We start from the raw sequence: 26802 nt of genomic DNA, 5'->3' as shown, positions 1-26802 counted from the left end.
TCAAATTTTGCGCAGTTTTAAAAAATACAACTGCTACATAACAATATGAGATCAAAACGTTGTTGTACTCGCTTTTACGCAAAAACAAAAATTTAAAACAGCAAAACAATTCCGAAATTTCGTTTATAGAATTGTTATCGCCTATTTCTATCTTCCTTTTTTAGTTACAAAATATTCAAAATAATAGCTTATAAGTATTGCTTATATATTTTTCTTTAACATTAAGAAAAATAAAATAATCTTTAAAAAGAAACGAAATTCAGTCGCCATTAGAAAATTCTTGTTTTATTGAAGAAGATAAGAAACTTAAACTACGTTTCTCATTCGCCATCTATTGGATGCTGCCTCCACGTGCTGTGGACCAATGAGGTAGCTTTCAGATAGAAAGGCGGAGTTTAAACAGTGACGTTTGCATCGTCATCAGAAGGCGTGTTCCCAGGAGAATACAACTTTCTCATCTCTATGGCGTTTGTTAGATCAGCTATATTTACCCAGGGCTTCTCTGCTAAACTTTTAGTTTGAACTGTGCTGGCAGTGTGTACGTTCTAGGTTGACACGAAAAGCACTGAATGTGTACCAACCAACAATATGATAAGAGGTATTTGGACTATGTGACGTTTCTCGTGCTATGAAGATTATTTTTTGATGTTTTTTGTGACCAACTAATGGATATTTGAGCCGCGACGAATCAGATTATTTCAATACGCAATCGTTTAAACAGAAGTAAGTCAATATTTGAAATGAATTTTTGATTCGGACTTATTGACTCGAAGTTATCAGTTATTAATCTGATAAGTAAATAGATTTTACTGCTTACAACAAGATTCGAATTATTTTTTGTCATCGAACTTTTATTTGAAAAAAGAACCTTGTTTTGATAATTTTTGAATTTTTTTAAAAAAAAATATTCAATTATACTTCATGTTAACGCACAAGAGCTTTCCTGATTGCTCTACCATGCCTTCTGGTAATTACATGCCAGTGACATCCATGCCCATGTCCCTCAACTATTCGACTCCTCAATTTAATGCTGGACTTTTGTCACCACAAAATATGGCAGCTGTTGCCCCAGCGTGTATGACACAACCTATGCCGCCTATTGGCAGTATAACACCACTCAACAATGTTGCTCCAAATCGAACCGATATGCAAACTTATGTCAATACAGATTATCATTCTGACCCCAACTTGGCTCTGAAGGCTAGGAATGATAAGTTTAGAAGATCTCTTCCTCACGCCAAACCTCCATATTCCTACATATCGTTGATTACGATGGCAATTCAAAACAGTCCCCAGAAAATGCTGACCCTTAATGAGATTTATCAATTCATTGTGGACATTTTCCCTTTTTACCGCCAAAACCAACAAAGATGGCAGAATTCCATACGACACAGCCTAAGCTTCAACGATTGCTTCGTGAAAGTGGCTCGAACTCCGGATAAGCCAGGAAAAGGTAGCTTTTGGGCTCTGCATCCCGAATCTGGCGACATGTTCGAGAATGGTTGTTTTCTAAGGCGCCAAAAACGTTTCAAGTGTACGAAGAAAGAAGCTATCCGTCAGACTCAAAAGTGCCAAAAAAGTCCTGGAGATCAAGGTGTGAAGTCTGAACCCGAGATAAATTCTTCGCCAAAAATGGATCCAAAATCTTCACCTATGAAAGTTCCAGAGATGGAACAGCCATGCTTGCCGCCTGTAAACACATCGTTGCCCTCGACAACAGATGCCTATCAACAAATGTACCAAATCCAATCATTCAACGCCAACAGCAATGCAACTAATAGTTCCAGAAACAGACTAGACTGTTACAAGCAAGAAATGCTTTATTCTTCGCACAGGTATCCAGAATCCTGCTCCGTATCCGATCCAGGAATGGATCACAATGCTTACCAGGACATTATGAAGGACTTGTTCTTCCTGCAGCAACCAAACTACAAACTAGAACCAGGTTTTAATGCTACTAGTCATCCTTTTTCAATAAATAATATAATTTCGAACCCTGATCCAAAAATGGATTCCAAATTCTTTGAAATGACAGTGCCTCATTATAGTAACTATGGTTCTAGCATGCCAACTAGTGACAATATGGCATACTATTCCCCATCTTTCTATTCTGTGCCCCAACCTGTTACTTCCGATGTGTGAATCAGCCATTTCTGTCCGATTTATAAGTACTTAAAAGCAATGGACTTGCTTTCTAGAGAAAAGATGTTTTGATAGATGATTTCTCCGTGTTGTTTCATTCAGGCGAGGATGCAAACAGTTTACCCTGATGTGATGAAAGCAAAAGGAAGATCATTGGTGACGATAATCGAAGTAAATATGTTCCTACTACCATTTAGTGAAACCAACAGCATTTTGTGTATCTAGTTAAGACGATACTGTCGTGTTACCAAGCATAGACTCAAGTGTCTGTAGATTCCATCAAGTAATGACTCAAAAACGTTAACAGTAGAAAAAAGTGTTTTTACACGTCTGTGAGACTGAAATTTCTTACCTTGTTATTTTCTTCAGCAGCTGTTAAAAATGAAATTGTAGATTTGTGTATAAAAGTTAGCTTCTGGGTATGTAAGTATACGATTGTTTTGTAAAGCTCAAAAATTTTACGTCTTTATATGCAATGAAATTGTTTAATTCCATGAATACATATATTTAAAAATAAATTTGTGTCTAATTTCTCCAAAATGTTAATGAGACCATATAAACCATGTTTTTATTTTTAAGCTTATTAGTTAAGCTTGTTAGTTAAGCTTATTATGACTCGTATTTTCTAAGTACGTTATTTAAATTTTTACCTTTAAAAATTTCTTTTTAAAAGTAATACATCATTTTCCTTTCAGCAAAAAATGAGTGAAAATATTTTTTAATTTTTTTTAGCAATTCTAAGTTCTTAAGTCAATTTTGGAATCATTAATGATTCCAATGTATGATATTTAAATACTTTTTTACTTTAATATTCTAGTGTAAAAGTTGTGCAGCATTTCATTTCAATAACTGAAATTTAAAATTTATTTTTAAAATTTTATTTTAAAATCAATATCAATTAAGCATTGATTTCTTTTTTGTTTAATTTGTAATTCATTGCATTTCAAGTTTTTTAATAACTATGCATATTTTTCTTCTCAAATTAATTTCATTAGTTAGGAAACCTATGTGTTTAATATTTAAGTTTTTTTTTTTAAATTACTTTATTCAGATAATTTATGCTAAATTTTATAATGATTATAAAATTTAATGAAAAAAGCTATTTAAAAGATTTTAAGTCCACTTGGTACTTTTATTTTTTACTCAATTCAAGTTATTAATGATTTCAATTTATTTTAGTATTCCTTTTTTCATAAATATTTTGTAAAAATTTACATTGAAAATAGAATTTTGACAAAAAAAATTTATTTTAGGATATTTTATGGAAATACTATTATTTCCAAGTGAATTTTTACTTTATGTTTTAGTAAAGTTTCATCCATAAATATTGTTCACGATTTTGTTATAACTTGATTGTATTTCTTTTAATTCTAAAAATAATCAAAAATGTTCTTTTACAAGCATAAACTTATTTTTATTCTAGTTTTGGTTTTATAATGACTGTATCCAGTATATGAGCAATTCCAATAAATTGTTTTTGGAAGAATTGAATTTCATAGTTTTAAACAATACATTAAGAATATTTTACTTTTTCAATAAGGACTTTTAGTAAGTTTTGTATAATAATACAAATTTAAAATATTGTGACATTAATACTTGCATTGATTACTAAAATTGCAAATAAAGATAGATTTTATAAAGTTTGAATTACGTTACTTTTATTGTATGCATGCAAAACTAACAACTTATTTTTATTACTTTTACTTATGAATAATATTTGTGTAAGAACACACATATAATAATATTTTATTCTCTCGTTTCGTATTAGATTTTACAATATATCTCGTTAAATATATTTGTTGAATCCGTCAAAAATTAAAAATGAAAACGGTAAAATACATTTTATGATTATAATTTTTATTTTTTAAAAAGCTTTCTAATTTAATTTAATCTATTGTGGCTTAAAATTCATTAAATAAAAGAAATACAATTTAATCAACACATTTGTCCTTACGTTTTAAGCTATTTATAAGTATTGAAAAAAAAAAAAAAGCTGTAAAGAAACGAGCTTTTATTTAATTTAAATATTTTTTTCATTATATGTGATTGTTTCTTATACGTAGTATATTGATGTGCAAATATAAAATGACTATTAATAGCTTTTTCTCAAACAATTGTATTACACTTAGGCACATAAATTTTTTTTAAAAAATTAAATGGTTCTTTGCAAAAAGACACTTTTTAAATGCTCCTAAATTTTTATTCTCATGTAAGTTCTATTCAATCGTAAACTATTTGCGAACTTTAGAATTATATTTTATTACAACTATTTTTTTTAAAATTAAAACCGGCATTAAATTAAAAAGATTCCTTTTGTGGAGAACTTTTTAATGTAACTACCCGCTTTTGCATTTTATGGTTAAAGACATGAAAACCTACTGCGGTTAGCCAGATAGTAAGAGGACAAATTCATTATTCAACTACCGCTGGGGATATTTTTCCTCAGAGCAGTGGTTGGTGCTAGCCGAGGGCAAAAAATGAACTGATTTAACTGTAAGTTTTGAACTTAGTTCACATCCCTGGGGGGGGGGGTGACCACTCTATCCTCCAAACAATTCCAGCTGTTTTTGTTGCAAATATGACAATTACAATTTTATGAATATATAATACAATAATAACAATTTTATAAAAAAAATATAGTAAAGACTGCATTAAATTTTTTCATTACTTAAAAACTAATTATGGACTACAGAATACATCTATGTATAGTTTTCGACAACTACACTGTAAAAAGTTCCGAAGCAAATTATGGTAAAAAATGCCGACACTCAATGTGTTAGTACATTTTACCGTAAAGTTTTACGGAACAAAAAATATGATATACCGTAATTTTTACAGTAATGTTTAGTAATTACTGTAAATCAATGACTCTCTGCAATTAACTAAATATTACTGTAAAAAATTATAGTGTAAAGTTTTACGGATGCTGCACTCAGGATGCCAGTACTTTTTACCGTAATTTGACTCGGACTTTTATCGTACTTTTTACGAATGATAATGCTTCTATGGTTATTCCTCAATAGTTAGCTAAAGCAAAAGTTTTTAAATTCGGGAACGTAATTTTTACAAGATGTTTCGTAATCACCGCTCCTAATATCTACGTATTTTTCAGATATCCTATTAAATTATATTACTGACTATACACATTAGGGTTCTCACTTTAGTATTTAAAAGCTGAGGACCTATAAAATTTTTCAAAATCTGACCGATTGGAGTTTAGGTTAATAAAGCGCTAACGGATTAAAATAATCAAAGATCAGTTTATCTAATCACTTAAAAATTATGTCTGTAGATCAAGGAGGGGCGGGGGGGGGAGAATGGTTTACATCCATTTTTCACAAAAATGACAGCTGGATCGCCATGTGTTGCTTTATGAGGATTACTAAATTTTAACAAATAACGTGAAAAATCAGTAATCCCCGAGAGTTATTAATCAGTGAAGAAGATCCGTACTGTGAAAATACCATCCGAGTCAGTTTTTGCGGATATAAAACATGCCTCCCCAGTGGTATTCATTTCTGAAAGGCCAATTCATTCCAGCCCCACCAGGTATAAAAACTGGTTTTTGATTATTTTTAACCCAGCTTTGCTTCAGACATCAATCATGTTTCGTCAAAGTTGAGAAACGTTCCCCCCTCACTTAAATGTAAGTTGGCGATCCCTAATTCGAAAAATGATTTGACTTTATTTTTCATAAGACTCTAAATTTTCAGGGTGCTTTGCAAGGACCGTCCATAATATACTATTTTAAGATTACTTGACAAAAAGTCAAAAATGTCGACACATTAATTTACTAAGTATACACATTAGTTTAAATTAATGTTTAATCGAAGGAAAAAAAAAACGATTGAAATCTGACTGGAAGGGAAAGTGGGCACACAAAATATCAAAACCAGTTTGATTGTCTGATGAAATTTCGATGCGTTTCTATAAGGATAGGCTTTCAGTTCCTCGGTTTTCTTTAGCAACCAAACACATTTTAAAATTTAAAGTTTCGACTTCCACTGCATTAATTCGTTATATTTCACTAGTGCATTCGTCTTTTCTGGAAAAACGATTCTTAATGTGCATACTTTCGTGACTTTTTTTTTTAACAAGGATTTTGAAGTTATATATTCAGGGTGATCATTATGGAGCACCTAGTACAGAATGGAGCACCATATTTAATGCGGAACACAATATCGAAGAAAGAACATTATATTTAGTGCTTTTTAAAACCTAGCACAGTTTTTTTTCGTCCGAAATTTTTTAAATATATGTAATTTTAAATTAATTCTGTTGTTTTAATATTTAAAAGAAATAGTAAATGTAAACAATGATTCAAGGTTTTTTAAAACATATAGTTATGGAAAGATTATAACTTATACTTTTTTAAAATATTGAAGTTGCTGACATGTTTTGTGCTTTTAAAATAGGATTGATTGAGTCAAATTTCTGATTTTGTTTTGAAACATATCTTAAACTAATTTTATTTTCTTTAAACTTAAAAACGTCAATTTTTGCATCAAAGACAAGAGTTTAGAGTTTCAAAATTCAATAATCAGATAAATTTATGATTAAAAAAAAATTTATTTAGTAAGAAGAAGAAGAAAGGAGATAAAATGATGACGGATTACAAGTTTGCTGTAAAAAGTGGGATAATGTGATTAAATAATGCAAAATTAAGCTCTCTTTTGACGTAGTTTCTTCTCTTACTAATATCCCTATTTCTAGTAATCGATTACTTGAAATTACAGGTAAGGCTCGACTACGGTGAACTTAGGGCTAGGGTCTGAACTTTGGTTTAGTGCCCTTCAAAATTGCCAGATTCAAATTTTCAAATCTAAAAATGTTTCAATTAAGAAAAATTCTCACTTTAAAAAAAAAAAAATTCCAATATGTCAACAAGAGCCGTGGTGGCTCAGAAGATAGAGCATTTGGCTTCTAATGAGGTGAGCCGGGTTCGAATCCCAGCGATGGATGGTTGATACGAATTCCGTACCTGACTCATATCAATCACAGTGCTTACGTAAAGTATCCTCATTGGTAGACGGATCATGTGTTAGAGTCCCCTTGCCGTCAGAGGTTTTCATGGCTTGCCTCTCCTTCTAACACTAGTGCGATTTAGTTCCATCAAAAAGTTCTCCGCGAAGGTAAATTTCTCCCGATACTTGATCCAGGAGTTCCCTTGTCTTCTGGATTGGGATCAAAATTACTAGGCTACGGAGTTCAGCACTGGTAGTCATAAACCCAAAATTCGGTTGACTGTTCAAAGACGGTCATAAAATAAGTCAGCAAAACGTACATAAATTTTTAAAACAATACATTTCCCCCTCTTCTTGGAATAAGAGAAATTCAAAATTAAGAATCTTGTGTAGAATGATAATAAAAATTTCTGAAAATAAATAAGAACATGTCATTCTCAATTATATTACTCATTTAAATATTGCATAAGCATAAAAACTAAATGACATTTCTTCATTAAAGTAATGGATAGTAAGTCAAACTAATGTTTTCAAAATATAGAAATATCCATATCAGATTGACATTAAGTTCCTTTTCAGACACTATACCCAGCAAAAAGCAATTTCACAACTCAATTTTTTAAATTGAAGTTATTACTTGCCGTTATTAATTCCTACCTTGAGTAAACTGCTTTGGTAAATTCTATAAACAAATAAATTTATCAAATCACCTCTCACCCATTATTTGAGAGATTTTCATGCATTATTTGTAGAAATTTTTTTTAAATTGTTCAAATTTTCATGGTGAAAAATATACGTTGATAATACATTTATCTTTGTTGACAGTGATAATGATCCTCAAGGGTTGTTCTCTATTATCGATTGGGTTGATTCGAACATTCAATTTACTTCAGACAATAGAGGATTTTATCTGGAAATAACAACGAATTTTTTTTTTTAAATATGTTTTTTGGGGAGCTGAATCCGCATTTTGGGGAAAAAAATTCTTCCTAAGAAAATCTTAAAAAATCTAATTTTTACACCAAATTTCTTTTTTGTTTTGTTTAAGATAGGCAATTTCTGATGGCATAGTTGAAAATTCGAAAAAGTATTCTAAAAATTTTGTTTCTGCAATATGATCGTAGATCCTACAGTACGCCTCAAGGAATTATCGATTGGATTGATCTCAACATTCAATTTACTTCAGGCAATAGAGGATTTAATCTGGAAATAATTGCGAAAGTTTTTATTTTTCTAAAAAATATTTTTGGGGGTGCTGAATCCGAATCCGCATTAAATTTTTCCCAAGAAAATCAGAAAATCCAATTTTCCAACCTAATTTTTTTGGTTTAAGATAGAGAATTTATGATGGAATTAGAAAATTAGTTGAAAGTTGAATTGGTGAAAATTGAGAGTTTAAAATTAGAAAAAATTTCCTACAAATTCTGTTCCTGCAGTATGACCATAAGATTATGATTCAAAGAAATTTTATGAGTATGGAAAATGACTATAGCATTCGGTGAATGAAATCGATATATTATATTCTATAAACATACTCTTGTGAGATCTAATACGAAGTGGGATTTAAAAAATATTTCCACCTCTGAAGGCAAAACTTTTCCCCCCTTATAACAATAAATTTTTCTAAACTTAATCTAAATTCAAAATTTGAGACTTCTCAATCTTTGATTTTTTTCTCTCTCTTAAGTTTTTAATCAATTGAAACTTGGAATTACGCCCCTGCTATTATACTCATCCCTTTCATCAAATTACTCCCTGTCCCTGAGAAGGTTTACATTTTAACCCCCACGTCCCGAATAACCATAATTTTCTTAAACTTTGATTTTTAGTCTCTTTTTTTTGTTTAAATTTTCATGCAAATAAAGTTTGGAATGTAAGTTTTTTCCAAAATTTCATATTTCTACGACAGAACGAAACTAATCTCACCCCCCCCCTTCCCCTCCGAGTGCGTCATCATCTAAAATCATAATTTTTAAATCATATTTCTAGTTACAATTTTGGTGGTCTTTTTTACATAAAATTTTAAACAACCGAAATTTAAAAGAAGGGAGACAAAAACTTAAAAAACGACATGATTAAAAAAATTATGATAGTAAAAAACTAGATTTTTCCGGAAAAAAATATTGGTCGCAAAATACGGATTCGTGTTCAGCATCACAAAAAACGCAAATATAAAAGAAAATAAATAAATTAAATTAATTTTTTTTATTGTGTATTTTTTACAAAATAATGCCGTTATTTTATTTAAAACTGTAAGTCTGTTCTGATAAGAATTAATTAAGTTAGATAAAATAAAGTTAGATATCACTTATCTTTGAATAACAATCAATAACAATAATTCTTTTTTAAAATGTTGTCAATGGATGTGGGAAATGTTCAAGTTTCCGACACTCGTGTGAAAAATTGGAATAGCTCGTAATCACGTGATCGTAAAGTAGTCCATCATACCCATCCATATCATCACTCACAGGTAAAGCTAAGATTAATCTTTTTCTCACGGAACCGGGTAAAGTGATAGTTTACAAATCCTGTCTACTTACTGCATTACGAGAAGCTTAACAACTTCAGCTTAAATAACTTGGGTTCTAATGATCGGATTTTCATAAATTAAGTGCTGTTAAACTATCTACTACTAAGTGCAAATTAAATTATTAAAAAAATGTGCTAATTAATTAGAGATAATTATTAATTAATTCACAGAGACCGACGCACAAACGTACATTGAATTTTTAGTTTTTTTTTAGGCGGATTTGGTTTTTTGATCCATTAAAAATGGCTGTTGCACAATCTAGAAAATATGGTCGCATACTATTAATTTTGCCATAACTGAGGAACTTAGTAAATCAAAAACTTTTTTGTACTCAATTATATAATCTGTTTACTCAAAGATAATCTATGCAAAAAAATATTTTTTATTAATTAATTATTATTTTTATTTTTATAGTTAACAAGGACCGAGTAACAAGTTTACGGTTAACATATTTGTATTATTTGAAGGGATGTTACTGTAAATGACAAAATACTAAATTGAATGAAGTAGATCAAATAGTTTCTGCGTTATAGAATTTGAAATAAGACGTATTTTTAAATTTTCATTTCTGGAGAGCTGATCAACCAATTTTGTTCAAATTTTGAATTTTGTTATTTAAAATAATGCAAAAATTGCATACCTGATAATTCGAAAATTTTTGGATTCAAAATAAATAAAATAACGAAAAATAATAAATAAAAATATTTATTGCATGGAATAATCTTTGGATAAACGAACTCTATAATAGTTTTCAAAGATTTTTGATTTTTCTAAAGTGTACACGCCATATGGTGTAATAAGTAAAAAGTAAAATTAAAAAGTGGTCCGAACTTTCGACTGTCTTCCTGACTAAACTATTAAAACTATATTTCCCAGATTACGGCTACCCTCTCCTTTTCCTACTTTGATGGTCAAGAAACCAAATCCTGTTAAAAAAGGTATTTGTATTCAAGTGAAAGTTTTTATGTTTAATTCAATAACTTAATAGTTAGAACTAAGTAATTAGCCATTAACAGATTGAGCGCCGCGTCAGCCATCGGTGGCTGACACTGGACTTTCCATTTAGGCCGCTTCAGCCACCGGTGGCTGACACTAAAATTACATTTAAGCCGCGTCAACCACCGGTGGCTGACACTGGAATTACATTTAGGCCGCGTCAACCACCGGTGGCTGACACTGAAATTACATTTAGGCCGCGTCAACCACCGGTGGCTGACACTGAAATTACATTTAGGTTGCGTCTGCCACCGCTTGCTGACACTGACCTTTCACATAGGCCGCGAAAAACAGCTTTCAGACAACGTATAACATGATATAGAACTATAAAATTTATACTCTTTTACGCAATTGCAGAAAATTTATTCAAAATTTGCTTAATTATTGTGATTTTTGGTTTAATAAGTTCAATTTAGTAGATTTTTATCCACCACTATTTTTAAATAATTCGTAGGTATATATAATTCACCACTTTTTACAGATATGTCATGCTAAACCTTTTATAAACTAGCAAAATCAGTCTATATTTGCAAATTTAGTTTGTAGTTATTTACCGTGTGGCACGACGAGCAAGCCATGCAAAATTAGCGTGGCATTCACCGTGTTAAGATTGGTTTTTAGTTTGGGACAATCCGAACATTAGAAAATAAGTTATTCAGGATGATATTTTCCTTTATCTTATTTAATAAAATAATTTATGTTTCTGTATGATGTTAATGTTATAATACTGCTTTTTAATTAAACTAAATATAAATTTAATTCACAGATTTGGTTCCAGTTGTAAGAAACTTGAAATTATAAAACTGGTTTAATGATCTTTTAAAATAAATTTTTATAGAATTTAAAGCATTTTCGTTTTACACACACTTACTATTTTTATTTTAATTTATAACCGTCGTTGAACAACCGGCCGAATTTTCAGTTTACGACTACCGATGCTCAACTCCGTATCCTTGTATTTTTGAACCCAATCCAGAAGACAAGAGAACTTCTGGATCAAGTAACGGGAGAATTGTACCTTTGTGGAGGACTTTTTGATAGAGAACTTTTTGAGGAAGAACACGAGAACCTCCCACGATTTTGATGGAGCTAACCAGCATTTGCGTTACCTGGGGTGGCAAACCATGAAAACTTCCAACGGTTAGCCTGACGGCATGATCCATCTACCACTGAGGATATGTTACGTCAGCATTGTTGCTGGTGATAGCTGGGTGCGGAATTCGAATCGAATCAACCACCATTCCCGGGATAATTTAGATTTCTCAATGTCACTCAGACGAGGAAACGCGGAACATAGCAAGCAAATGTTAAATCAATGTAAGAAGAGACACTATTACACTCCATTTAAATATATATCATCTGGTTATACTTTCATCAATAATCATTAAAGAGTATATCCATGATTATATGCCAAAAGCGTCGCCATTGCCAAAGTTTGGCGGAAATCTCACTTTCTAACTACTACTTTAGAGCCTAATTATACAAGATAACACAATTTTTTTTCCCTCTGAAGATATTGTCCAAATGCATAGACGCCATGCGTCAACACCATGAGAAACTCTGAGTCTACACTAAATAAACAAACAACGAATCATTGAGACAAATTGTACTTTTTTTAATATTTTCTCCTCCTACTTCTCCATAACAAGGCTACCTCTTTTGTCGCCAATAGGAAGATCATCGATAAATGTCAACAAATCAATTCTTTGGCCACTTCCCCACGAAGTTTCAAGTACAACTTGTTAACGCGTCATATCCAACTGATCTTCCTGTGTGGTCCATGCTTCATCTTTGAACATAATCTTGACACAGACAAGACTCGATTACTTTATGAAGATTCTTCAGATTTGCAATCTTATCTATATATATATCTTAATGCCAAATATGTCTTAAGAAATATGAAATACATTTTTGTTTTGGTGGATCTAAATAAAATATCTTACATTATATTTCTCTATGTCTTTAAAGGATTTTTTTTTTTTAAAAAAGTTAATTTAACTAATACAGGGGAATAATTTTTTTTTCTGTGGCGTGATGTTCTTTTTTAAAACAAATCTTATGTATTTTTGTACAGCTGATATCAAATTTACAATTAGTTTCTCCTTCCAAGCTAAAGTTTTTTCCTTCTTTTTTTAAATGATATTTTTAGTCAATTTTCTGCCAAAATATACAAGTTTAAAAACGTTATATATAACAAGAGGTTGCATAAATGTTGCAAGTATTTTTTAGGGGAGATAGGGCACATAATCAGGATTAAAACTGCATCGAAATCCATTCTCGGAAATGTTGCTATATGCCTCTAGAAACCTATATTTAAACTGCTTCTTCGCGTGGTGAACAGGTGATAATAGGGAACTACGATTGCGTAACGACGTACGGCGACATTTCCAGGAATTTGTTCCTATGGAGTTTTGATCCTGCCCTAACTCCTGTATAGGTTTGCAGCATCATTTACGCGACCCCCTGTTTAATACAACGTTTTTAAACTTGAATATTTCGACAAAAAATAGACTTAAAATGTCATTTTAAAAAAAATCTGTAGCTGTAGGAGCAAAATTAGTTTCAGATTTAAAATCCCCACATCCGTTGCATATATATATATATATATATATATATAGAGAGAGAGAGAGAGAGAGAGAGCACNCGAATACGCAAAATATTTAATTAACTAGGGAGCTACTGCCCGTGCTCTCCAGCCTCAAAACTTATGTTTTTTAGCTCACTGTACACTGACGTAAGTGTTTTAACCGTGGGAAAAGATTTGAGTGTATGATGCTAACACAAGAATTTCAGAATTAATAGAAATCGAAGAATAAGGTAGAAGATTTCCTTTAACAATCAATCAAAATTTGTTAAAGCTGCGGTTACTTCAGTGACTGATCATTTCCTAAAGGATTTAGAGATAATTAAATTTTTCACATGTTTAGTAGAGTATTACTACGGTTAATTTGAAACACTGTTTGGGACACGAGGATAAGAATATGTTGGTTTCAGGACATCCTCCCTTTATTCCTTAATTCCCCAAATGACTCTTACGTTTTTAGAAAAGGATTTTCTTAGAAACAGGAATAACTTAACTTGTAAGAAATTTTGAAATGCAACTTTTTGAAGACGGCTGGAACAGTAGTTGAACCCTAAGCGTCGTATTTGGAAAAGACTTACTGTTCTCAACTACAAAGCGCAAAATGAAGATAACGAAACTCGTATGGTAAAAAATGCAAAATGGTATATACGAGATCATTATCGCGTTTTAAAAAAAACATTTAAACTCGTATGGCAAAGATGCAAAATTATCTATGAGTTCATAACGTGTTCGAAAAAGATTTTTATTGTTCTGTTTCTATTGTTCTGAAGCGTTAAATGAATAGAACAAAACTCGTACGGCAAAAACACGAAATCTTATCTATGTGGTATTGTTCGAAACTAAACAAACGTTTGTTCGAAACGAACAAACGTAAAATAAAAGTAACAAACACGCATGGTAAAAAGTGAAATGAATATTCAGTTTGTGGTAGACGGATAAGAAAACCTTTGGTTGGACTTAATTTCAGAATGTAAGAGAGGAAGCCTGCCTTATCGCGTTTGGAAAAGACATTTAAACTCGAATGATAAAAATATAAAATTATCTATGATTTCATATCGTGTTCGAAAAAGATCTTTATTGTTCTGTTTCTACTGTGCTGAAGCGTTAAATGAATAGAACAAAACTCGTATGGCAAAATCACAAAATAATATACATGGGGTACATATTAACGTTTTAGATTCTTCGAAACTAAACAAACGTTTATTCGAAATGAACAAATGTAAAATAAAAGTAACAAACTCGCATGGCAAATAGTGAAATGAATATTCATTTTTTAGAAGAAGGATTAGGTAACCTATGGTTGGACATAATTTTAGAATGGAAGAGCCTGCCTTATCTAGTTTGAAAAAGACATTTAAACTCGTATCGTAAAAATACAAAATTATCTATGAGTTCATATCGTGTTCGAAAAAGATTTTTATTGTTTTGTTTCTATTGTATTGAAGCGTTAAATGAATAGAACAAAACTCGTGTGGCGAAAACAAAAAATAATATCTATGTGGTACATACTAACGTTTTAAACTCTATTGTTCGAAACTAAAGAGCAAAAAATAAAAATAACAAACACGCATGGCGAAAGGGAAATGAATCTTCAGTTTGTGGTAGAAGAACGAATTAATCCATAGTTGAACATAATTTTACAATGGAAGATAGATGGCCTATCTTATCACGTTTGAAAAAGACAGTTAAACTCGTATGGTAAAAGTACAAATTTATCTATGAGTTCATATAGTGTTCGAAAGAGATCTTTATTGTTCTGTTTCTACTGTGCTGAAGCATTAAATGAATAGAACAAAACTCGTATGGCAAAAACAAAAAAAATAATATCTATGTGGTACATATTAACGTTTTAAACTATTGTTCGAAACTAAACGACGTAAAATAAAAATAACAAACACGCATTACAAAATGTGAAACATATTTTTAGTTTGTGGTAGAAGGATAAGATAATCTATGGTTGGGCATAATTTTACAATGGAAGAGGGAAGGCTTAACAACATCCATTTTTCCTAAATAGCTTCAATTGACTTCAAAAGAACCATATCTCCTCTATTCCTAGAAAAAAGTCTGTAGCTTCTTATCCTAATATGAAAGGGACTGATGTTGTATTAGTTATGAATGTTATAGATTAATAACTTCTAAGAATTACTTCCTAGTTCCAGGACGGTTTAAGGCGAAAGGAAAGTGACATCTGGCTCCATGATGATTTGATTTATAAACACTCAGTAGGCAGGAAGACGCGACCATACAGCAGGTACGAAGGCATGGATTATACCTGTCTCGCTTTAGAGAGATATGACAGGCAACATTCTCGAATTTTTATTTTACCGAGTTGAGAGATTGATACGAAATTTTATTTTATTTTATAACCGTCGGGTTTAACAGCAAACCAAAATTTAAGTATGCAGGATTTCAGCGAAATTTATAAACGGTGATGATTCCGTAGTTTAATATTTTTTAAATGTTTCAAATAGAGTAGATATAATTTTGAAGGGTGATATTATCAATAAAAGTTCATATGAAAGAAAACATTTAAATAAAATATTTTTAAAAAAAATGGCAACAGGCAACTTTTTCTCCATTCCCCCCCCCNAAACATTGAGCTGCTTTAAACAATTTTATACAATTTCCATACATATTCCATACATACATATAAATTTTTTTTCTAAAACAGAAGCTTTTGAAAAAGAGAAAAGATTAAAAAAAAGGAATCACACGCTCTAAACGATGTTTCAGGCGCGAATGCTCAGTTCTCTTAACTCTAGGGCTAATACAATAGATCGAAGAAAGAAGTCTCCTTTTCTCCTACCGAAACCAGTCTTAAAGAGCGTCCCCGCACCCCTACTTGAAATAATCATACCTCGTTACCATAGTCCCCGCCACCCCTCCAGACGAATGGCGGACAGAGTACCTATCGTAGCAGGCAACATTCTCCAATTTTTATTCTATCAAGTTGAGAGATTGATATAGAATTTTATTTCATTTCATAACCGTCGGGTTTAACAGCAAACCCAAATTTAAGTACACAGGATTTCAGCGAAATTTATAAACGGTGATGATTCCGTAGTTTAATATTTTTTAAATGTTTCAAATAGAGTAGATATAATTTTGAAGGCTGATATTATCAATGAAAGTTCATATAAAAGAAAACATTTAAATAAAATATTTAAAAAAATGGCAACAGGCAGCTTTTTCTCCATTCCCCCCCCCCCAACTAAACGAATGACATAAAATTACTGTATTTTTTTTCTTTTTTCTTTTTTGAGCGACGATGAAAATGTAGATGGTTGCTGTTTTTCATTGTTTAAATATATCAGTTTCATGTAGAGTAGATATCATTTTAAAGGAAAACTATGAAAAAAAAATATTATATGAAGAAAAAAAAAAGAAAGGAATGAACAAAAAAACATATTAATGAAAACATATAAAAAAAATGAGACTGAAAACGCTTCCACTATTTCCTCTCCTCCATTTGTACAAAAAAATTTTAAAATTACGAAAATTTCACTTTTTCATTTTTTTTTAAATTTTTTTTAACTATTTGTTTCATTTCAAGTAGATTTTAAGAAAGACGTATTATTTTAAACGTAAAATACGAAATATACTAACGTATAAGACTTCAATTATTTTAAAGAAAGGCGTAAAAAAAGTTCATATGAACGAAAACATGTAAGTAGAATGGGGTAAAAAAATATTATTGAGAGCATGTAGAAAACTATGACAGGTCTAATTTTATTATAATTTTTTTTAAAATTAATATTACCCAATTTTTTTTTACCAGCTGAACTAAAATTTTGGCGAAATTTTTTAAACAGAGATGTTTGTGTATTTTGATTTTTAAATATTTGTTCAATGTAGCGTGGATATTTTTAAAAAATACAAAAGAAAAATTAATCAAATATTGAAAAAAATATGAGTATCTATAACATAAAAAAATAATTTTAAATAAAAATAATAAAATTTTTAAAAAAAATAATAATAAATAAGAAATAATTAAAAAACAATAAAAATTAACAAAACGATAAATTGCTCAATAGTTAATTTTAGCAATTGTTATGTGACAGTAAACTGTGATAATAAATATATGTATAAAAATTTTGCTAAATTTAGCTGTTGTTGCATAGCAACAACTTATGTAAAGGTTCAAAGCTGCTTTTGGCAATTGTTGCACAACAATAAAGTGCGTGCAACTTCTAATAATTTTAGCAATTGCTGCTAAATTTATCAGAACTAAATTATCAAATAAGTTGCAACGACAATAAAAATTAGCAATAAATTAAGTAAATTGCAATTGTTCTATAAGTCGAATAAAAGTTAAAAGCTAATTCTAGCATATTCCTTAATTTAAAATCAATATATATTGGGACCCAGCATTCTTAAAGAACAACCATACTTTGACATGAGCATCTAACCTTATTCTCTTTCAAAGCATTACATTTTATTCTAAACCACAATCACACTACTTTTCGTTGCAAATTTTTTTTCTTTCTTTTTTTAGTTGTCGCAATAAAGCAATTATGAAAAACATAACTACCATCTCTTCCGGCCCATTTTTAATGGTTTGGCCTCTTCGGCGACCTTGTTTTCCTCACGACTGTACTTGGTATTTAGTAAAAGACCACTAAAGTCATTTAACTGTGGGTGGTAAGGACAAATGGGCAACGCCCTCATTTTAGTACAATATTAGCCGTGAACAAACAGGCGTGAAACAAGGAAAAAACGGAGGCAAACACGTGTGATTCTCAGAGCCGTGCTAATATTCCACCACCCTCCCAACATCCGTTGCCATCCTCATCTACAAAAATTAGTTATGCCTTGTCTTCAAACTCAGGTGATGAGTTTTTGTTTTGGATGGGTAATTACGTGTTTGGTCAATGCTGGAAAAGAGAGAATGTTGCTTAAGACAAAGAATTAGGGAAAGAAAAGAAATGGGACAGGTGTCAATATTAGTTTTTTTTTCTTTTGTTAAGCAAACTAGCAATTCATCTTTTTTCGTGTTTGAAATTTGAACATTAATTGATGAACCTAGCGCTAAATTACGCTTGTTAGAGACGATGTTTTGGTGAGTTTGAGAAATTAACTTCTAGAAAGGCATGGAAAGGTCTGGAATCGTTTGCAAAAATGCTTTTATTTCAAGATTTTTCCGAACTAGAACTGAGCTGATCACCTGATTTTACTGAACACAAATCCGTCCGTATCACGAAAGTTCGAAATGCCAGTAACCAAATAACGAAAATTCGTCGTTTGGATATTTTTACTTTATTTTTTAACTGTCTTTGAACAGTAGACCCAGTTTTGGGTTTACGACTACTTGTGTTCAACTCCGTAGCCTCGTAATTTTGAACCCAATCCAGAGGACGAGGAACTCCCTGGATCATAATTTCAAGAGTGCTGCTACTCCACCCTCCAATATATTTATTTTATTTTATAACCGTCGTTGAGCAGCCGACACAAATTTTGATTCCAAATTTCAACTCCGTAGCCTTGTAATTTTAAACCTAATCCAGAAAACAATTAAACTCCCTGGATCAAGTATTGGGTGAGATTTGCCTTCGTTGAGGACTGTTTGTTGGAACTAAGCCGCATACGCGTTACAAGGGGGGGGGGAAGCCGCGAAAACCTCCTACTGTTAGCCTGGTTCTAACCCATGATCCGCTTTTCAGTGAGGATAATTTTACGTCAGCACATTGGTCGGTGAGAGCTGGGTGTGGAATTTGTATCGAACACCCATCGCTGGGATTCTAACCCGGTTCACCTCATTGGATGACAAACGTTCTATCCCCTGAGCCATCAGTCAACGTCGTTTGTATATTGCCGTAAATAATCGATAAAACAGAAAAAGCTGGCATTTATTCTGGTAGTGATTTTTTTACTTATTTAAACATTGACTTGCGGCCCACAATATGCAAATTCTTTATCGACTTTATGATTGAAATGGATTCAAAACATACATATTAAGGGCAATAAGTATAGAAGGACCGCCATATTCTTCAACTAAGTTTACCCCCCCCCCATCTTTTCATTGAAGCTCAAGGCTTCAAATACAAAAACGTATTACGTTTATTCAAAGAAAACGTTTTTTATGCCATATTTGTATTTTGCAATTTAATAGGGGTCATTACATTATTTGCCATTTAATATTATGTGGAAATGAAAAATCCAATAACTCAATTAAAAGTTAGGACTAATTCGGTATGTTTTTTCTGTTAATTATAGCTGTAAAAACACATATTAACTTCAGAAAACAGTTTGTTTTGCTTAGAAAATTTTAACTGTGAAAAGTAGGCCAAACTAAGCAAATACATAAATAAAAATAAAATAAACAGGTTAGAACTTTAATTGATGATAAATAACGATAACGATAAAGTTTGCTTGTAAAGGACAAGGAAACGATTGAGGTTTTTACTGTCATAAGGCAAGGGGTTCTAGTAAACCTTTAGGTGCGCTAGTTAATCAAAAAGTAACAGAAATTTTGATTGCCAGATTCCACGCCAGTTAATAAAAAAGTGTAAATTATTTCTTTCTTATTGTGAAAAATGTAATAAAAATAACTATTAAGAATAGATAAGACGACTTAAAATGTTATGGAATAATTTTTAAATTGTTGCCTTACAAAATCTTTATTTTTCTTTTTTAATATAAACATTTAAAAAAAGAATTATAAGGAAATTCATTTTAATATTTTTCCCTGCCGTTTGATGCGTTTTCAAAAGCATGCGTTATTACAACGTAAAAAGCAAAACGTTTATTGACATTTTTCATTTTGACTTAACAAATCTTCTAAAGGAATAAGGATGGAGAAAAAAGGAAGGGAAAAAAAAGCGGAAGATTGACTTAAAGCCGACAGCTTTTTTAGATTTAAAATCGATTGGCGATGTTCAACGTTCTCGAACGGTCTGCACGTAACTTGATGTTTGAAGTTTCAATTCATTCCCATTCCTTAGACAAACTCATATTCCTTTCGAATTCTAATCGGAAACTTTAAAATATATCTTTAAAATAAACACGGAAGACAATGAAATTCGAAATGGAGCTCAGAGAATCCAATAAAAGTATCAAAAGAAGGAAGGTCACAACTCAACTCTACCTTTGCTATAACTGGAGGCCGCGTTTTATTCCACGTGGAAGGGGAAAAATGGCGTCAATCGAAGGCAATGATGAAGACATATATGGGCCTGAGGGCGACAAGTCCCCAAAATCAAAGTTGCCCACTTTTCTGTTTCAGAGGCGACCGGATTAGAGGGGAGGAGAGGACAGAAATTGTATTACGTCCTGATGATAATTCAATTATTGGCTTAGTTGTATTCGGCTCCTTATGGAGAAATCTATAGATTCCAGATTGGGTGGAAGTTTGATAAATTGCCTAATATTTGAAGAACAATAGATGGAATAATAATTTGTTGAAATAGATGGGAGAATAATATGCTTTTTTTTTTGGTTCATAATTTCTGCAAATTTATAACCCATGTATTTTTGTTATTGAGATGGCAGACTCTACAAATAAGAATTTCAGGCACATTATGATCATTTACACAAATATATGCAAAAATAGGGAGGAAAAAAAAAAACACTTTTTGCTCAAGTTAAGTACACTCTAAATGTTTCTTCGCCAGACGTTATTAGAAAAAAAATTTTTTTGAAGGTTTTTCGTTTTTGAAATTGTTTGGCTTTTTTTTTTTTTTTTTTATATTCAGAAATGAGCTTGTTGAATTCTTAGATGTAGATTTTTTTGCGCAATGCATTAGATTTGGAATTCTTTGTGTAAACTAAAGTCCAATTGAAAATTTAAAGTTTTTTTTTCTAATTTTTTTTACTCAAAAGCTCTAGACCTATTTTAGTGAGTTAAAAAAATACACTAAATAATACTTGATTGTCCGTAATTATAATTATGGATAATTAATAATGTTATTTTAAGGTATCTAACTAGTGCAAAAATATGATTTCGAGCAAAGTTTTTGATATTTAGTTTATTATAAATTTAGTATTCCTGTACTCTCAGTTTTCTAAAAATATTTTTCTTTTGTTTCGACTCCAATTATTTACAAGGTTATAACAGCTTTTGTGAAAGGTGATAACCGTGGATAAACTAGTGATTTCAAGTCTTTACATGCTTTTATCTCAAAATCAGGATTTTTCACATTTTACACCATCTTAAACACGATATCTCATGCTGCTTTTAAAATAATTGTCTACAATTTTACATGAGTGTTTATTGCTAACATGTTTTGAACTTTAGACTAAGAGATAAAAGTAGAATTCTATTTTTTGCATGTTTTTTCGCAAAGACAAGAGCAGAAATTTTTAAAAATATAACTACATTGATTCCTAACTCAGTAGTAAATGCACATGCTTTTAATAGTTCAAAACATAGTTAATAGTCTTATAAATAAAATCCTCAAAGAATTTTTTGTTTCAGGAGATAGAAAGTTTTACAGTGTTTAGCGTATATGCAGGAAAAAAAGAGCCTTATTTTTTTAAATCTAAAAATGGCCGAATAAAAAGTAAATAATAAGGATGATGATTGTTTTTGCTAGTTTTAGAAATTTTTACACATAATAAAACAAATAAACTAGTTTTTTAAAAAATTTATTTTTATATTTTTTAAAAAAAATTTCAAAACTAGTTGGATGCCTAATAACGATCAAAAATATGCTGAATTTCTGAAGCTTACGCGTTTTTACATCATTTCAAACCATGTAATTTTAAATGACAAAGTTTGGATAGAATCAATCAAAGAGTTCTAAAAAACTGAAAATTTACTACTATTTTGAAATTTAAATGACAGAATCCAAAGTTTGGATAGAATCAATCAAAAAGTTCTAAAAAACTGAAAATTTATTACTATTTTGAAGTTTAAATGACAGAATCCACAGTTTGGATGAAATCATTCAAAGAGCTCTAAATAACTGAAAATTTACAACTATTTTGAAGTTTAAATGTCCGAACATTGTAATAATGTCAACAACCCCACTTAGTATAAGTCTTGAGGAAGATGAGATACTGTTTTGCTGTTTCAGGAACAGATTGTCGAACGCAATAATGCTTTCTGACGATACCCAAAAAGTTTAGAAAATATTCTTCAGGTTACTCTGTTTATTATAAAACATCGAATTATGTAATAAAATACCATATTGATGGCACTTGGCACAGTACAATCACGTGCCGGATGTTGAGGTCATCTACAGGTGTCATAAAGTGGCAGCTTTTGGTGACTGTAGTCTGATGCAAGGGGTGCTATAGGGACGCGTGCCAGGATACGAGAACAATGGATTCCGAAGCGTTTCGTTCATGCCCCTTGACATGCGATCAATACCGCCTGTTAACAATCCTGCAACAGTTACGTAAATGTGGTGGGAAATTCTAACCCTCATTGCAACTTAATTACCAGTTGTCCGTGTTTTGAACGCTCCACTGCACCCACAATAAAAAATTTTTTTTAAATGGTTTTACGAATAACTGTTGCAAATCAAATTGTTGGAAAGATGTTTTATGCAAAATCTGTCAGTCTCTCAGTATTTCGTTCCCACCAAGTTAAAAAAGTTATTTCTTATATAATATAAATTATTTCTTATATATGTGGGTAAACTTAGAAGTTTATATTTGGACTGTATTGCGGTTACAGGAATTACGATAATGGTAAATTCGTTACAGCTGTAGCGAATAACAGTAATGGTAAATTTGCTGTGGTATATTACAGGAATAGTAAAATTATTATAGATGTGCCATATCACAGCAATGGTAAATTTGTCATAGTTGTGATATATTAGCGCAATTGATAATTTGTCATAGTTGTGGTATATTACATCTATGGTAAATTTGTTATAGCTCTGGTATATTACAGCTGTGGTAAATTTATTACCACGAACGTCAACGACATAGATATCACCGACTGTTTTAATTTATAAACTGTTAAAAAAAAAAAAAACTTTAGTAATTTTTATGGGCATATGATCCATTAAGCCCCACATCAAAATATCGAATCCCCTCCTGTGTTTTGCTTGGGGCTTGTTCAGTCTGAATGGAAACCACGAAATTCCCAGTCACTCCTGGCCACTTCACTAACAATCCCTGTTATTTTGTTTTTGATGCCGCCACTAAGCTAAATATTCAATAAAACGAACTTTATTCATCAACACATGACTCTTTTTTTAGTGAACTCTCAGTTTCTTTAGATAAATGGGCCTACTCTCTCGATCAACATCTTAATAGGTATGTGTATTCTTTTTGTTTTTATTCAGTGTTGTTGGGTTAAACAACGCCTCTTAATATGTACCTCCACTGTCAGATCATGTGCCGTCATTGAGCAANCTTTAGTAATTTTTAAGGGTGTAGGATCCATTAAGCCCCGTCATTGAGCAATGTGCATCTTTGCAATTTAATAGTGTTCCTCGAAGCTCTTTCTTCCAGCAATGTAAAAAAACTACCGTTTACACTTGAGGTAAAACGTTATTTTTAAACTACATACAGAGTGTAAAAAAATTCTTGAAATGGCCAAATATCTCAAAAAATATACATCTAATCAAAAAAGTAAAAATAGCCGAATTTCATAGATTTTTTTTAAAAGCTATCCAATGATACTAAGCTTGATCTAGGGGGGCAACTTTAAAATCTTTAATATGAAACCCTATATTTTACTGCAGATTCGGATTCTCCAGAAAAAAGTAACCGTTTTTTGATCAATAGGTTTATGTATTTTGCTAATCTGCGTATTAATATCTTTATATATATTTTAATTAGCTATCTATATTATATAAAACGCTAATACGTACGTATGTATGTATCAATAAAACCGATGATATTTCTTTTCTCGCGCTGGCAACAGTTTTCATTTTTATTCGGCGCGCAAGAGCACGTAGTGAGCAACCAGATAACAATAACCAGAGTGAGCATTATCAGGTTGTTCAATTCAGATTCATGCACTAAAAACATGACAATATTTAATTTAAACTCAATTAGGAATTAATTAATTAATTGAAGTGAGAATGCTTTAAAAGGCCGCTGTTGAATTGATATTTTTCTACTGGGAGCTACCTAAACGTCTAAAAAACGTTTAAGTGTTTGTATTGAATGCATTGAATTTTTTTATATTTCGCGTTTATTTATGCATTGAATTTTCACGCTTTAAAATGCAGAATATTAGTGAAGCAATATTTGATAATTTATTTTGCTAATATGTTTCTTATTTAGCTAATGTTTTGATTTTTTCACCATGTACAATCTAAATAGCTAATATACTTTTTTAAAAGCCAATAAGAACATTGGTAGAATTCTTCTACATAAGTACAATACTATGTCTTTGATGATAAAATACTATGTCTTTGATGATAATATATTATGTCTTTGTGCTAGAACATTGTGTTCATTGGCGAGCGAGCGCAGCGAGCCATGGTTCACGGCGTGAACCACATAGGATTGCGTAGCAATTCTCGGGGGTTGGCGAGCGTTAGCGAGCAGGGGGCGGAGCCTCCTAGTTTTATATTAAGGTACATATACATATTTAATAAATTTAACTTTTTGTGTTTTTTTTCTCTCCATAATATTGAAATAATACTCCCATTAATTACGTATTTTTTTTTATGATTGATTTCAGATCCTTTCCAATAATTATTTATTTCGCGTGATTTACATAATTAAAATAGCTTTGAAACTGAGATTTAATGCATTATTGCCTTGTACTTAGATAAGACTTAGTATTTTTTAAATTTTTTTTCTAAATAATTATTAAATCTATTCATCATTATATATAAATAGAACGTAATATAACATTATGTATGTTTGTTCCTACTTTGGGTGCAATTTAACAGTTGTAATATTTGTATTTCTTGTAATTAAAACTTGGGTCCACATATGTTTATCTGAAATTATTCGCCCCCTTGCAGTATAATTTGCGTTTTGTTTATCTTATTATAACTTATGGCAATGAAGTAGAAATTCTGAACTGTAAATATTTTTTTTTTCTATATTCCTCTATGCTTCAGTAGTTAAGAGGTTAATTAAGTATAAGTAAATTATGTATAAGTAAAGAGGTTAATTATGTATAAAGTAGTTATGTATAAGTTAATTATGTGTAAGTAAAAATTTTTAAAAAAATAAATAAATATATACACTTATTTTTTAATTTCACGTTTCACAGTAACTGGAAAATATTAAAAAAAGGACGCATTCCAATAAATTAGAAGTTATTCTAACTTTAAGTGTTTTTTTCTCCTGCGCACAACAAATTAAGGAAATGCACCCAAAGTAGGTGTCGCTTTATGTCACCGTTGCGTCCGGTTGTCAATAACAGGAACACTTCAGATCTTACGTAGGGAATATAAGAAGAAAGTTTAACTTAGACTTCATTTTCTTGTTTCGATATTTAATGTATACCTATAAAAAAATCATTTTAGGAATAAAACCTTAATTCAATATAGTTAAAGACATAATATAATCAATTATAAAGACTTATTTATTAAATTATCTCTTGGAATTTATTGTATGTCATTTATTATAAATATCGTAGAATTCGAATATTTTATTCGAATACTTCGATTAACCGAAATCGATTCCGGAGTTTTTCCTCTTTTTATATAGCTCTACATTGTAAAACATTTCCGCAACAGCCCGTTGTGAGTCAGGAGGATAACTCTTTGGCGCTAATAGGACGCCGGTGTCCTTTTTACGTTTTTTTTTTTTTTTTTTTTTTTTTTTTTTTTTTTTTTTTTTTTTTTACGCTCTAATTACAAGCAAAAATATATTTGTTACAATCATGCCGTTTGTCATGAAATTGTGAAACTTTAACCAATTGAAGCAGAATGTTTATTAAACATATCTTTCATACTTTGTCCATTATTTTGTGTTAATTTAGGTAAGTGAAAAATATTGCATTTAGCATTTTGATAATTTATGGTTATAAAATACAGCATGAAACACAGGTGTCTTTTTCTGCGTTAAAGGTAAAATCTTCCAAACATAGCTCACTTCCAAATATGTAATAATTTTTTAAATTTTCACTTATTTAGATCTAAGAGTTATTCATTATTGAAATTTCTTTAATTTACAACATAAAAATCAATTATTGATAAATTTTTGAATATGAATGAATTTTTTTCTTCTTAAATTACTTTTTTTGGATTTACTAATTTTAGTGCAAATATAATTCCAATAATATAACAGATTTTTTTTTAGTAATAACAGATTATAACAGATTTTTTTATAAATGAAAAGAACCAAAATATATTATGGTAAAATATATACAAAAGTATTTATAATTTTTGTATTATACACTGGTTATCATAAATTAAGGAAAAATCACAAAAATAGCGATAACTCTTTCAAAAGTAAGCCAAACCGTGCAAAATTTGCATATGTTGTCCACTAAGAGTAGCTGAGTAAAATTGCAATATGCAAATTAGTGGCGCTGCACTCGGCTTACGTCATCTGCCTGGAGCATAAAAGTCCAAGTTTGAGAGAAAGCACACAAATTTTACTGTGATTGCGACATTGAAAATCTGAGATAGCCAATTCGTAATAATGACCTCTAGGCATCATTTGCCTGAAGAACTACGATGGAGAGCCATCGGGAGACTAGAGGCAGGGCAGAGTCA

At 30.8% G+C, this 26802-nt stretch overlaps 1 protein-coding gene across 2 annotated transcripts; it reads left to right on the top strand.

Annotated features, from left to right (window-relative positions):
* Positions 1–254: 254 nt before the first annotated feature.
* LOC107455300 (silk gland factor 1-like) lies at positions 255–3789 on the top strand. 2 transcript variants are annotated; one of them, XM_071181558.1, is made up of 2 exons: positions 255–2847; positions 2885–3789. In XM_071181558.1, exon 1 carries the CDS (start codon positions 922–924, stop codon positions 2140–2142), a length of 1221 nt encoding a protein of 406 aa, XP_071037659.1. In that variant the 5' UTR covers positions 255–921; the 3' UTR covers positions 2143–2847; positions 2885–3789.
* The last annotated feature ends 23013 nt before the right edge of the window (positions 3790–26802 follow it).

The sequence above is a fragment of the Parasteatoda tepidariorum genome, chromosome 6 (assembly GCF_043381705.1).
Source record: "Parasteatoda tepidariorum isolate YZ-2023 chromosome 6, CAS_Ptep_4.0, whole genome shotgun sequence".
Taxonomy (NCBI): Eukaryota; Metazoa; Arthropoda; class Arachnida; order Araneae; family Theridiidae; genus Parasteatoda; species Parasteatoda tepidariorum.
The sequence above is the reverse complement of the archived record's forward strand: the minus strand, read 5'-3'. Positions and strand labels throughout refer to the sequence as shown.

What these genes read in the sequence shown, in the direction of transcription:
- LOC107455300 (XM_071181558.1), top strand. Translation starts at nt 922, where the DNA reads ATGTTAACGCACAAGAGCTTTCCTGATTGCTCTACCATGCCTTCTGGT.